Here is a 12,173-nt window from a genome sequence, read left to right as displayed (position 1 = left end):
CTAGGCTTTGGGTACATGACACAGCAGCTGATGAGCTTGGCAGGAGGTGCGGTGGTGTTGGCCTTGGAGGGCGGCCATGACCTCACAGCCATCTGTGATGCCTCTGAGGCCTGTGTGGCAGCTCTTCTGGGCAACAAGGTAAACCCCCTGTCCCCCAGCTAGTTACATTTCAACGGTGCAAATGAGCCTGGCTCTCACAGCTGTGGGACAACAGGGTAGACAAGATGGGAAGGGATAGGGATAGGACTGTCCTCTTTTGGTAGTGTTTGGTAGGTGGGACAGTGGGAACCTCGCCAGGTCAGCTCTAGGGCGGGTGTCCTCTGACCTCGTAGAGCAAGCCAACAGGTCATGCCTGTTTGTGCAAGCTGAGTCGGGGTGCCTGATGGAATGTTTCTGCAGGTGGATCCCCTTTCACAAGAAAGCTGGAAACAGAAACCCAACCTCAATGCCATCCGCTCTCTGGAAGCCGTGGTCAGGGTGCACAGTGAGTTTTTCCCTGGGACACTTGCTGGGTCCAAACTTGGGAGAGCCTCGAGGGCCTACCATCCTGGGGCAAGGGTCTCAGAGATTCTCGTGCCAGCGAGGTCAGATGCACACTGACAGTGTCGAACAGGATTCCTAGGTACCACCACCTCAGGAATAATGGGGGGCATATCCCCATGACTGAATAACTTAGCCCTCCGGCTGGACGCACCATGAACAAAACAGCAGCCTCCTGTGGCAAGGACTGGTCTCTCATCTCTGGCTATAGTCTTGGATCAGGGGGGCTGACAGCAGCCCTCAGGCCTTGCTCGCCAAAAAAGGCTCCGTTTAACCTCTTCAGTGCTGGTCACAGGGACTGGAGAACTGTGTGAAGGACCTACCTGGGTCTCAGACTATAACCACTTGGAAGATATCCGGGGCTTGGTTGGGGAGCCAGACAGAGAACCGCAGATAGAGCTGACTGTGGAACCTCTTGTGGGCCAGGTTCTGCCCTGAGCTGGTCTATGTTTCTCATTGTGTCAAAATAGCAGGATGATGCATATCCCACGGACCAGAGGTGGCTGTTAGGATGCTTGCCCCTTCTCTGCGTCCTGGTTCTCTTACCCCCATTTTCAGCACCGGGGATTGAACCGGGGACTCTCTAGGCATTTACCCTCCTGCCGGGCTACAGCCCCAGCTCCTTAGTTGTTTGGTTTGGTTTGATACCCGGTCTCTGGGCTGTCTTCCAGCGTGTGACCCTCCTACCTCAGCTTCTGCCTGCTGGAACTGCAGGCAGTTGTTAGCATGCCTGGCTCCTAGGGGTAGGCTGGGCAGTGTGGAGGCCACATGTGGGGGGGGGGGGGGCTATGCTTTGAGGAGCTAAGACACAGGCTTATGAGCAAACCTTGACATAAGCCGGGATGTAGGACAAGTGACCCTACTGGTGCTTTTGGGATCCACACACCTATGGAGTGACCCCTTATTTTTGGCTTTTTGGAGACAGGGTCTTTCTCTGTATCCCTGGCTGTCCTGGGGCTCACTCTGTAGACCATGGCCTTGAACTCCCTCAGCCTCCCGAGTGCTGGGATTAAACATGTGTGCCACCATACCTTGTTTTCTTTATCTTTTTAAATTATTTTTTATGCGTACGGGTATTTTGTCTGCGCACCATGTGTGTGCGCCATACCCTTATCGGCCAGAAGAGGGCATCAGATCTCTGGGACCAGCGTCTGATAGAGTTGTAATCTACCAAGTCGCTGCTGAGAGTCAAACCCAGGTCCCCTGGAAGAGCGGCCAGCGCTCTTAACTGCTCAGCCATCTCCCCAGCCCTCTAGAGTGGAATTTTAGCTAAGGAGGGTGGGAGAGGGTTTTAGTTATCTGTGGAGCTGGCCTCTTAGCCATATTGAGTCTGCTCTGTTGCTCAGGGCTCTAGGGAAAGGGTGAGTTGTGAGAGGGTGCTTTGCTGGAGACGTGAGGGCAGGAGCAAGGCTGACCCCCCCCCCCAAGCTGATGATGTGGCCACTATTCTTGGGCTCTGGGCCCGAGTCCCCCAGTTTTGGTATTGGTCTGGGACATAACTCAGTTCGTCTTCCCCAACTGACCCAGCTTCTTGTCCTAGGGAAATACTGGGGCTGCATGCAGCGCTTGGCCTCCTGTCCAGACCCCTGGCTGCCCAGGGTGCCGGGAGCTGATGCAGAAGTGGAGGCCGTGACTGCACTGGCATCCCTTTCCGTTGGCATCCTGGCTGAAGACAGGTAATGCCAGATCCCCAGGCCAATGGCTTTCTGATCTCCTTGGATCCTCCCATCTTGAGGACCTCAGACGCTCATGCAGCTAATCTGTCTCAGGCCTTTACAGCAGAACTAGGACGGTAACCCCACCAGGGCCTGTCCACAGACCTGTGGCTCCCCCAACATCCCACCCTTGTCCCACTCCCAGGCCCTCGAAGGAGCTGATGGAAGAGGAAGAACCCATGAACCTCTAGGGTCTCAGAACAGATCAGCCTGCAGATGTGGCTCTCCTCATCACTGTTGTCAACCCTGCTCCTGGGTCTTCAGAGATCCCCTGGGCAGGTAGTCAGGTCCAGAGCACAGCCTACCCTGACGGCTATCCCAGGGAACTTGAGAAGACCACTGGGTCTGGGATGGGGGTGAGGGAGGACTCTGGGAGGAGGCAGGCTGGGCACCAGGGTCCAGCTGGGCTCTTCCAGAACAGATTAGGCCTTCTGGTGTCCAGGCCCCTAGCTGTGGCCTCCATCCCTCAGGACGGCACAGAGGGGGACTGGCTCAAGTGGGCCCATCCATAACCACTATTCTTAATGTGGCCTCAGCCGGGGTGGCCTTTCCCAGGTTCTGAAGGGCTGGAGGAATAGGAGGAGCCGAGAGTTTCCTCTCGCCTGCTTCCTCAGATGCCTTTCGGGTAGCACTGGGCTCTGAGAGCCATTCTGAGCTGCTCTCTCCCTGTGAGTAATCACCTGCAAGCCTCCCATACAGTCACTGTCCCGCCAGAAGCCACCCTCTGTGGACCATCTCAGTGCCCGGTGCAGCAGACAGGTGCTCTCTTGAGTCCTGTGTCTCCTACCCAATGGTGCCAAACCTTCATCTCCCTTCAAAAGCACAACACAATCCCAGGGATGCCTGGTCACCGCCCCCAGTATGAGCCTTCTGTTTCTGGGGTTCCCCCACCCCTCAGCTCTGACTGCTGCCCCACACAGGACTAGCTTGGCTGAGGGATAGGAAGGTGGGAGAGTAGACAGACATGGGGGAGGGGAGGCCACCCCAGAAGTCTTCAAGGCTTTTGAGGTCTAGGCCTGGGACCAAGAAAGAGTATTTTTGTGTATGTGTGTGCATGAGTGCGTGCGTGCGTGCAAGAGTGTGTATGTGTGCGCGTCTTCCCCCAACCCCACCATACCTTGTGTATGTATGCATGTTTTTGTAAAAAAGAAAAAAAAAGTGAAAAAAAAACCTTCCAAACAATATATGCTTTATTTGTGTTAAAGTCCTTGTGAGAACGCCTCCCAGATGTTGGTCCTGAATTGGACATCGTCAGTGGGTGGGTGTTCACCCAGCACCCTGCGATGGACTGGGAAAATGGACAAGTCAGGGCCTAACTAGGACTGTCTAGTCCCTTGTCCTTCCATGGCTACCTCATGCGGGAAGAAACCACTCCAAATATATGCTTGCCAACCCAAGAGAAAAAGGAGATGGCCTCGGGCTGAGCCCTACACATTGGGCCCCGTGCGATTTGGGATCAAGTTCTCAGACTCAGTTTGCCAAGACACCCCCACAAGGTCATGAAGCAGACACACCTGGGCTTAAGTCCTAGCCGGGAGATCAGTGAAGTCTTAGCCTCCTGTATCGGTAGGGGCGTCTACCAGTAGGAAGCTCTAGAAGGAGACACCATTCCTTGTCCCTTCCCGCTCTGAATGACATTTTGGGCATATGCTGTGAAGGACAGGTGAGGCAAGACATAGGCCAGGACAAGTGTACCCAGCCTCGGAGGGAGGTGCTAGCTTCTATCTTTCTGGTTCTGAATCTGCACATCCTGGTCACCAGGTACCTTGGAGCCCCAAGCAATCTGGCTGGGGTGGAAAACAAGAAGATTCCCTTTTCTGTCTGTCTTGGCTTAGAGTGTGGGGATGGAATTTGCAGGGATGGTGGGTCTGTGGGCATCCTAACCCTGGCTGAGCAAAGCTCAGAGAGCAAAGGGGACCTGAGATAGTCTCCACATACCAAGAGGGACCAGAGATGGGGGAGGGGCTGCCCAGTAGCCGCAAACTTAGGGAGATGATCAGATAGCTAGAGCACCCCCCCCATCTTGCCCACTCTTGTCCCCTCTCAAGACCCCCACCCCCAATGAAACACCCTGAGGCTGGTTAAAATGGCCGCTGTATTTCCGTTAGTGACACAGGTAAGGCAGAGAGCTGGGGACAGTGCCCAGGTGGGATAGTAGATGTGCAAAATGGTGACCTACCATAGAAGGAGACATGTAGCAGCCCTGCCCTCCCTCTCCACTTAGGTAAGGCCTTGGGCCCATGTCCACTCAGAAGAGCTCCTTCGGGGGAGAGAGAAGGTTAAAGGTCAAAGGTGGGGTCTGGTGCAGGGAGAAGGTCCTCACGGTCAGGGTTGTTTTGTGCAGTCAGGGGTAGAGGAGATGTAAGGCTGGGGCCTCAGTACAGATGGGGAGGCCCCCACCAGGTTGCCCCCTATTCCAAAGCCCTTCTAGGTGCAGGGGTGTGTTTCCTGTGGTCCTCAAAGTCTAGCCTCATCTGAGGGGTCCTGCTCTGGTGTACGTGGTCATATGTGCACATGTGACACACGGGAATGGTTGACTGGCACTAGCACCCTCATGGGAAACAAACTCTGGATGGGAAGGTAGAAGGGACAGACACTGGCTCCTGTTCAACTATGCTGATCAGGGGAGAGCCAACTGCCACTTCCCTAAGGACCAATGGACTTAGCTGCCCGACCCTTGAGGACAACAGGGTGAGGGAGCTGGGATGGAGATCTCTGCTAGAAGTCCCTCACCTGACCAGACCTTTGATGCCTCCACACACACAGCTTCAATGAAGTCTGGGGTAGCAAGGAAACCTGTCCCAGCCCCTGCCACTGGCCACAGATCCAAGCCTACCCATTGAATTCATTGTCATGGCCTTGCTTACAAAGATCCCTCAGAGTGCTAAGAAAATAGATCCATTTGGAAAGGTCTAAGCTGCCCTGTAGCCAGGCTAATGGGCATATTGGCAGTTCCTCTTTAACAGCTCTATGTCTTCCCCCAAAGGGGACCAGACAGATTTCTGGGAAACCGAACTGACCCATATACTCTGCCATGGTTCTGGAGTCCCCAGGGGTTGGGGCGAGCTCCCTTAATGACTCAGAAACTGAGTCCAGCTCCTGAGGGCCCCCAGGCCGTGGTGACCTCATTCCCTGGGTTAGAAATCACTGAGGATGCTGATGTCAGCGAAGTCAGCCCGGTAGCGGTGGGCGTAGAGGCTGAGTAGAAAGGCCCACTTGAAGGAAATGAAACTCCAGACACAGGAGAGGTAGTAGCTGTTCGGGTCTTTGAAACCTGCAGGGGAAAGAGCCAGACGGTAACTTGAGAGATCTGCCCATAGTACCACAGCCAACCACCAGGGCAGGACCCCCTTCTTGCCACTGCATATCCTTCCAGCCCCCTGACCTCTGAACCAATGCCATCGAGAGGCAGGCGGGCGTGTACTGCGGGCTTAGAGTAACACTGCGTGTTTGGTCACAAAGCTGAGGTCATGAAAGGAGGTCAGAGTTGAGCAGCAGGTCTGTACCACCCACACTGTGCTTCTGTGGCACACACCCAGGCCCCCTTCCAACCGTCATCACACAGGAGACAGCCTCTGATAGTTCTTACCACCACCACTACCAGCAGGGGGCGCTGCCCTCCTGAAGCTAGGCAGAGATGAAAGGACCCAACACTTCCTGCCCCTGAGGAGATGGGGGCTCCCATTCCCCCCATCAGGGGGAAGCCCAGCAGGGAAGGTCAAGCAATCCGTCCAGTCCCTAGAATAGCTAAGTTGTTAGGCCCTCTCCCTTCCTCCTTTCCCCGGACGGTCCTCACTCTGGTGCTGGGTGATGGCCAACGTCAGGAAGGTGCAGAAGGCGGAAAAGGAGACTGCGGAGAAGAGAGCACCCACGAAGAAGAAGCCACGTAGGCCTCTGAGCCAGGTCCTCCAGTAATCCTGCATGTACATCACGTGAGTCACCAAGACCCACAGGGCCAGGACACCTGCGGGGACAGACTCAGTCAGCAGGACCCAGGCACCTGCCTGCCGTGTCACTTGGCATCTAGCCCAGTGGCACCAATCTAGGGCCTATGAGGTCCGCTAGGGCCAAATCTACCTGCCCAGTGACGTCAGGGCTGGCCCTCGTGACCGTGATGTGTATCTGTGAGGTGTGACGTCACCACTTGAACGTGGGGGCGTGAGACTCTTGCTGCTTTCCAGAATGCCCAGCATTAAAGAGACATGGAAAACAAAACCACGATGTTCTCTCTTATTCTATTTTCGATGCCTCTTTGTTCTTTCTCTTCCTCCTCCCCTCCCCACCCCAACCTCCACTTCTTTTGAGAGAAACGGGGTCTTTCTTTCTTCGTTCTGTTTTTTTCCAGACAGGATTTCTCTTTGTAGCTCTGGCTGTCCTGGAACTTGCTCTGTAGACCAGGCTGACCTCAATTTCAGAGATCCGCCTGCCTCTGCCTCCCAAATGCTCAGATTAAAAGCGTGGGCCACTGCATCCAACTTGGAAATACTGTGTCAGCCAGGCAGCGGTGGCTCACACCTTTAATCCCAGCCCTCGGGAGGCAGAGGAGGGTGGATCTTAGGATTCGAGGCCAGCCTGGTCTACAGAGCAAGTTCTAGGACATCCAGGACTACACAGAGAGGCCTGTCTTCAAAATCCAAAAACAAATAAAACCAAACTATGGTTAAATATTTCTTCTAAATGCGTAAAAGGGTATCCGTTTTAGTTTCTAATACGCACATGTCCACAGAAAAAATCCCCCTAAACAGGATTTGTTTGGAGTTTCACTCTGAGAACTTTACATACAGACTTCCTGATGCCTATCCGAAGCCATAGAGGTGGCGAAGCAGGCCCTCTCCTACACTCTACCTCCGCCTGCTCCCTACGGACCACACCCTCTGGGCCCTGGAGCCTGCAGCTGAACTTTTGGGCACCAGGGCTCTTCTCAGCTCAACAACTAAACTCTATACTGGTCCTGCAAAAAAATAAAAATAAAAAAGGACCCCTGTCCTGAGGCCCCCCAGGGCCACCCACCACCCAAGTGGTCTATTTGCTTTGGGCTAGGTCTCCTACCATTCTTCCAGTGTGTGGTAAAGGGCAGCCTAACATCCCCGAGTCTTCTGGGCATGCCCTCTGGGCCTAGTGGGCACTTCTAGGATGCCAGCTGCTCTCCATCCATAACAATAGTCTACAATGCAAACCTCCGTGCCAGGCAGTGCCTGCGGGTGCCGCTCAAAGAGTGAAGCAAATGCCAATCCCATTGGCAAGGCCTTGGAGCAGGGCAGTGGGGCCAAGCAAAGGAAGAATAAAGGAAGAGAGCCAGCCAGCTGTAAGCTCTCAGTACAGCCATATGTTGCAGGCAGGAGGCCCCTCAGCCTCCCCCATCCAGAAGGGGGGAGCCTTTTCAGATCATCAGAGGCATAGCACAAGTGCTGTGACCTCTCAAACAGAGGGACAGACATCTATCTGGCTGGGAAGGAGGGTGTGTAGCAGGGACCGAGGGAGGCACAGGGACCCTTGGACGGCCACCAAGCATCTTATTTCATAGGCTGGGGAATGAGCCCAGGCATTTGTTAAACCGTCTCTGCTCTTGACACGCCTAAAATGTTTTAAACCTCTGTTAGGGTAGGAGGCGTGGAGATGCGGGTGGCAAGGGACCAGCTTAATTATCGCACTGGGGCAAAAACAAAGCAGGGACAGATAACAGAAACCAGGAACCTTAGGGCCGAGGCACCGGTTTTCTGTCCTTGGTGCGGCCAATTTACAGGCGTAAAAAGGAGGGAGCCCTGGGGTCCTGCCAGTCTGGATAAGCAGGGAATCCTGGGTTTCTCCTGCGTGGGCACGAGCCCACCAACCACCTACCTACACTGCTAGTCTGACGCCCCCATCACCCATCCTCTCGGTTCAGCCCGGACTGGCCCTCAGCCTTCCTCCTTGGGATGGGTTCCCATCACCCGGGAGCTCTGGGTGGAGGAAGACAGACATGCCTCCATCTGTCTTGGTAAGAAGCCATAGCAGGCCAGAGGAAGCCAGAACCCTAATCTCTCCTTCACCCTCCATGGTCTGTATTTTATTCCAGCAACTTCCACAGAAGTCTCCCTGTCCCTCCTCAAGTTTTCACAGGCAGGGAGTCGGTTGGCTTCTCTCCTTAGGGGTGCTAAGGATTAAACCCAGGACTCTGCACACAGAGCTTGCTTTACCAGTGAGCTCCACCCCTGAGCTCCACCCCTGAGCACGTGGGCTTTTGTCACTGAGCATTTCATTTGGGGACAGTCCAGTTCCTTCCAGAGACTTGTCCTCTCTCCTCACACAGCGGGTAGAATAACTGAGTTCTAAGATCCTTCCCCACTTAAAGATTCTGGAATCCAGCTTAGGAGGGGAAAGGAAGTCAGAGCAGTTCCTCTGTGGCCAAGCAATTTCGGGGTTAGAAAAAACGCTAAACTAGGAAGTGTAAAGACTAGGAAGTCACCTCAGACCACCAGCACGATCCAGGGGTTCCCCCAAACTCTCACCTCCACATAGGCCCAGAAGTACTGAGAGCAGGAGGAAAAGGAAGAGGGTGGCTCAGATGCCCCTGAACCCACCTCCAGCCCTGTACTCAGGCCTTGTCCCCCCCTGGGCCCTCCTTGGAGAGATACGTCCTCCACAAGTGGTCACGGAGGAAGTGTCCCTCCCCGGTCCCCTTCTATACTCTTGTGGGAAGCAGCTATACCCTGCCTTTCTCTGTTCCCTTTCCTGAGATACTCAAGGGCTCCAAGGTGCATGCATGGTCTGCATAAAGTGTATGGACAGTGGACAAGTCCCCAGCACCAATGGCTGCAGAAGCAAGCTAGATCTCATCCTGGCTCCCCTCTGCCTTCTCTAAGGCTAGACTTGCCTAGGCTCTGGGTTCACAGGACTGGTAAGGGAAAGCACTTTCAGCTGCTAGACTGGATGAGGAGCTAGGAGGCACCCAAGGGAGCCCAAGAGCAAATATAGGCATTTGGCATATGAGTCTCAGGACATGCCTTAGGTCTGTCGCTCTGCCCTGAGGACAGAAGAGACCCAGGGTCCCAGAGTGCCTCTCCATCAAAGCTCGATTGTGAAGAATACGGAGCTGTTTGGATGTGGGGGGTAAGCACTTTCCATGGTTTCTAGACACAGAGTAGGCATGTTACCTAGGGCTCTCAGTGCAGAGCTGGAGGGGGTCTGGGGAGGGAAGGGAGAAAGAAGCGTGGCGGGGGGCGGGGGTCCGATGATGCCTCTCCATCTAACCCATGCTTTTTCAGGCCACTGCCTTTTTGCAAAGTCACTTCCTCCCAGATTCCTGCCAGGATAAGAGTGGGTCCCCACCCCCAGACACTCATACGAACCCTGTTCCAGAAGCCAGCATGTCCAACAGCCACAGTTGACCAACACAGGCAAAACCCACTAGGATGGACCCTGTGACTCAGCAATTTCTGGGCTGCAAAATGCTGAGTCAGAAGTGGAGTGCTTGCAAGTCAGAAAACCTGCTGACATTCCACCCCAAAAGAGGAAGGAGGGTGACTGCCCGTGGACCCCCTGTCGCAACCCATGGGTCGGGAAAGAGTGCCCACCAGCCACCTCCACCGAGCAGTTTCGGCTCCTCGAAACCACCTCTGATTGCCAGCGCCCAGACTACCTGGGAGATGTGTGTCCATGTCGCAGCTAGCTGCGGCCAAGCGCCTGTCTCTGAAGGCAGCTTCCCGGCTAGCCTGCCTCAGGTCAGGCAAAGGCATCGAGGAACGAACAAGCAGAGAATGGGTCAGAGGGAGGCCCTGTGGTGGCTGGAACCCTTCCTCAGGTCTTAGTTGTTGTGATGAGATAGGGTTTGTCTGTATAGCCCTGGCTGTCCTGGAACTCGAGACCCACCTGCCTCTGCCTCCCTCGTGGACCACCACCTCCCGGCAACAAGCAGCCAGACACGTAGCTTAGGAGAGGGGACAGTAGTAGCACACAGCACCGTGCCCAGAGGGCAGTTAGTGGCATCTCTGTCAGTGGCTTCTCCTCCTCCCAACAGGCACTGCCATGCCTCACCTCACGCAGCTCCTTCCACAGGTCTGACTCTTAACACAGTCAGCTGATCCCAGCAAAGCCTTCCCTCCCTCCAGCATCCAGACAGCTTATCTCAAGCCTCAGCATCCAGCCATGGGCCAAGTCAGTGCCTTCCAAACCCAGAAGCATGGTGGCCAATAGGAAGTGTGGAAGAGGTCAGTAGAGGGGAAAGGTTCTGTGCCCAGACAGGCCGGTGGTGCCAGCTATCCCAGGAGGGGCAGGAGTCCACAGGTGGTTCCCCCCATACAGGCTTGAGAACTCCCGGCCAGAGCATCAGACCCAACCTTCATGGTGACCACAGTGCCCTTGCTTGGCATGCCTTAGTTTTAGAAACTGTGCTTGCCCTCTGATAAGGCAGAAACCCCACCTCTGGCACCCTCTCCACCTCAGGATGGCACTCAGTACACTCAGAGGCAATGAGTGAATTTGTTTTGTTGTTGTTTGGTTTTGTTTTTTGGGGTTTTTTTTTTTGGAGACACGGTTTCTCTGTGTAGCCCCGTCTGTCCTGAAACTCACTCTGTAAAACTAGGTTGCCTTTAAACTCAAGAGATCCACCTGCCTCTGCCTCCCAAGTGCTGGGATTAAAGGCCTGGGCCACTGCTGCCCAGCATGAATTAATTATTTTGACTTATTCCATTTATAGATCTCTGGGCCAAGGATTTTAGTCATGGAATAAGATCGTTGCATTATAAATGTTTTCCTCACACATACTCTCCCCATACATATTACTTCATGTGGCTATCGTACTGTGGGGTTAGTTCTCCCAGTATTCAGGTTAGTACACTAACCTCCTTCTGAGTTCTAGGGATAGAAATCGGGTCCACCAGGCTTTCCAGGCTGGGCCATCACGTGGCTGTTGCAACCCTAGACAAATGATTTATTTACCCTAAGCCTCGATCGATTTTTCTAACTGTAAAATGGGCACAATGGTGTTACTTCAGAGGATTACCATAAGGATTGAATGAAGTAAGGGGAGTAGATTGTTTAGCACAGCGACAAGTATTAAATTATGCTAATAAGTACAGATAATATATTTGGCCTTCATACAGGAGAGGTTAAACAGCATGACCAAAACTACACATTTGATACAGCGCACTGCTGGGCCTTCACCACCTCCTGATCCCTCAGGGATTAGCAGATTCCCACTGGCTCCAACCAGAGCAGACGGACAAGGGAGTAAAGGTAATGTCCAGTGACACAGGGTCCACAGCAGTGTCCTGGTCTCGGCCGAGGGCTCTGGGGCTGGAAGGGGGTTGGCTGATGGGTTTCCCCACGAACCCCACTTAGAAGAGATGCGGTAATTCTGCACAAATAGTATGTGTGTTGCGGGAGCGAGGGTGGCCAGAGGACGGGCGCGCAGAGGACGCTTTAGTGGCCACCGGGTGGAGGGTAGATTCACAGGGTGCGGGAACGCGACAGCCCCGGAGTCGCAGGGCTGTGCGAACCACAGAGGCGGGCTGTGGGCACCCTAGGTCCCGACACGTTCAGAAGGCACCAGGTCCCAGAGGCCCGGGCACTGCCCAGGAACCCGGGCCTGCGCTGTCTCTGGTCTCTCTGGAGTAAACAACGCTCCGGTCCCCGGGGCAGCGCCACCCCAACCGCCGCGCGCAGCCCGCCCCGATCGCCCCGCGCCCCCCCCCCCGGGATACCTGCGAGACCCCCCATCGCCGCAGTCCCCGGTTGTCGGTAGACCACCGTCCAGACGAAGAAGATGGAGAAGCCGGCCAACGAGCTGAAGCCCGAGTAGGCGGCGCGGACGCCGAGCTGCAGCCGGGTCGGGGCCATGGGGCAGCGGAGGAGCAGCGCCACCGACTCACAGGTGCAGGGCCCGAGCTGGAGCCCAAGCCCCAGCCCCAGCCCGAGCCCGAGCCAGAGCCGCTGCCTCCC

The 12,173-nt window shown here is 54.9% G+C and overlaps 2 protein-coding genes across 15 annotated transcripts in view; one reads left to right on the top strand and one right to left on the bottom strand.

The window, feature by feature from the left end:
* The window catches only part of Hdac7 (histone deacetylase 7), a 38,102-nt gene extending 34,663 nt beyond the window's left edge, over nucleotides 1-3,439 (top strand). For all 13 annotated transcript variants that reach the window (XR_015624403.1, XM_087559305.1, XM_087559303.1 and 10 more), the window contains 4 exon segments: nucleotides 5-138; nucleotides 400-484; nucleotides 2,081-2,216; nucleotides 2,401-3,439. Coding sequence is in view for 12 of the 13 variants with exons in the window: in XM_087559305.1 (XP_087415431.1) it covers nucleotides 5-138; nucleotides 400-484; nucleotides 2,081-2,216; nucleotides 2,401-2,446 (401 nt within the window). In the remaining variant the exon portion in view is untranslated.
* An 892-nt stretch (nucleotides 3,440-4,331) lies between these two features.
* On the bottom strand, nucleotides 4,332-12,173 carry Slc48a1 (solute carrier family 48 member 1). 2 transcript variants are annotated; one of them, NM_001127456.1, is made up of 3 exons: nucleotides 11,936-12,119; nucleotides 6,052-6,219; nucleotides 4,332-5,529 (listed from the first exon to the last, which is right to left on the bottom strand). In NM_001127456.1, the coding sequence occupies exons 1-3, from the start codon at nucleotides 12,069-12,071 to the stop codon at nucleotides 5,393-5,395; spliced, it is 441 nt and encodes a 146-aa protein (NP_001120928.1). In that variant the 5' UTR covers nucleotides 12,072-12,119; the 3' UTR covers nucleotides 4,332-5,392. The 2 variants fall into 2 exon arrangements, with proteins under 2 accessions (NP_001120928.1, XP_087412878.1); XM_087556752.1 differs by lacking the exon at nucleotides 6,052-6,219 and having other exon boundaries at nucleotides 11,936-12,173.

Source organism: Rattus norvegicus, chromosome 7 (genome assembly GCF_021556685.1).
Source record: "Rattus norvegicus strain SHRSP/BbbUtx chromosome 7, alternate assembly SHRSP_T2T, whole genome shotgun sequence".
Taxonomy (NCBI): domain Eukaryota; kingdom Metazoa; phylum Chordata; class Mammalia; order Rodentia; family Muridae; genus Rattus; species Rattus norvegicus.
Note: the sequence above shows the minus strand (reverse complement) of the source record. Positions and strands in the feature narration are given on the sequence as shown.

What these genes read in the sequence shown, in the direction of transcription:
- Slc48a1 (NM_001127456.1), bottom strand. Translation starts at nt 12,071, where the DNA reads ATGGCCCCGACCCGGCTGCAGCTCGGCGTCCGCGCCGCCTACTCGGGC. An exon ending in GGCGATGGGGGGTCTCGCAG is followed by an intron (nt 6,220 to 11,935) that starts GTATCCCGGGGG and finishes CTGTCCCCGCAG; the next exon opens with GTGTCCTGGCCCTGTGGGTC. An exon ending in GGCCATCACCCAGCACCAGA is followed by an intron (nt 5,530 to 6,051) that starts GTGAGGACCGTC and finishes TTTCCCCTGCAG; the next exon opens with GTTTCAAAGACCCGAACAGC.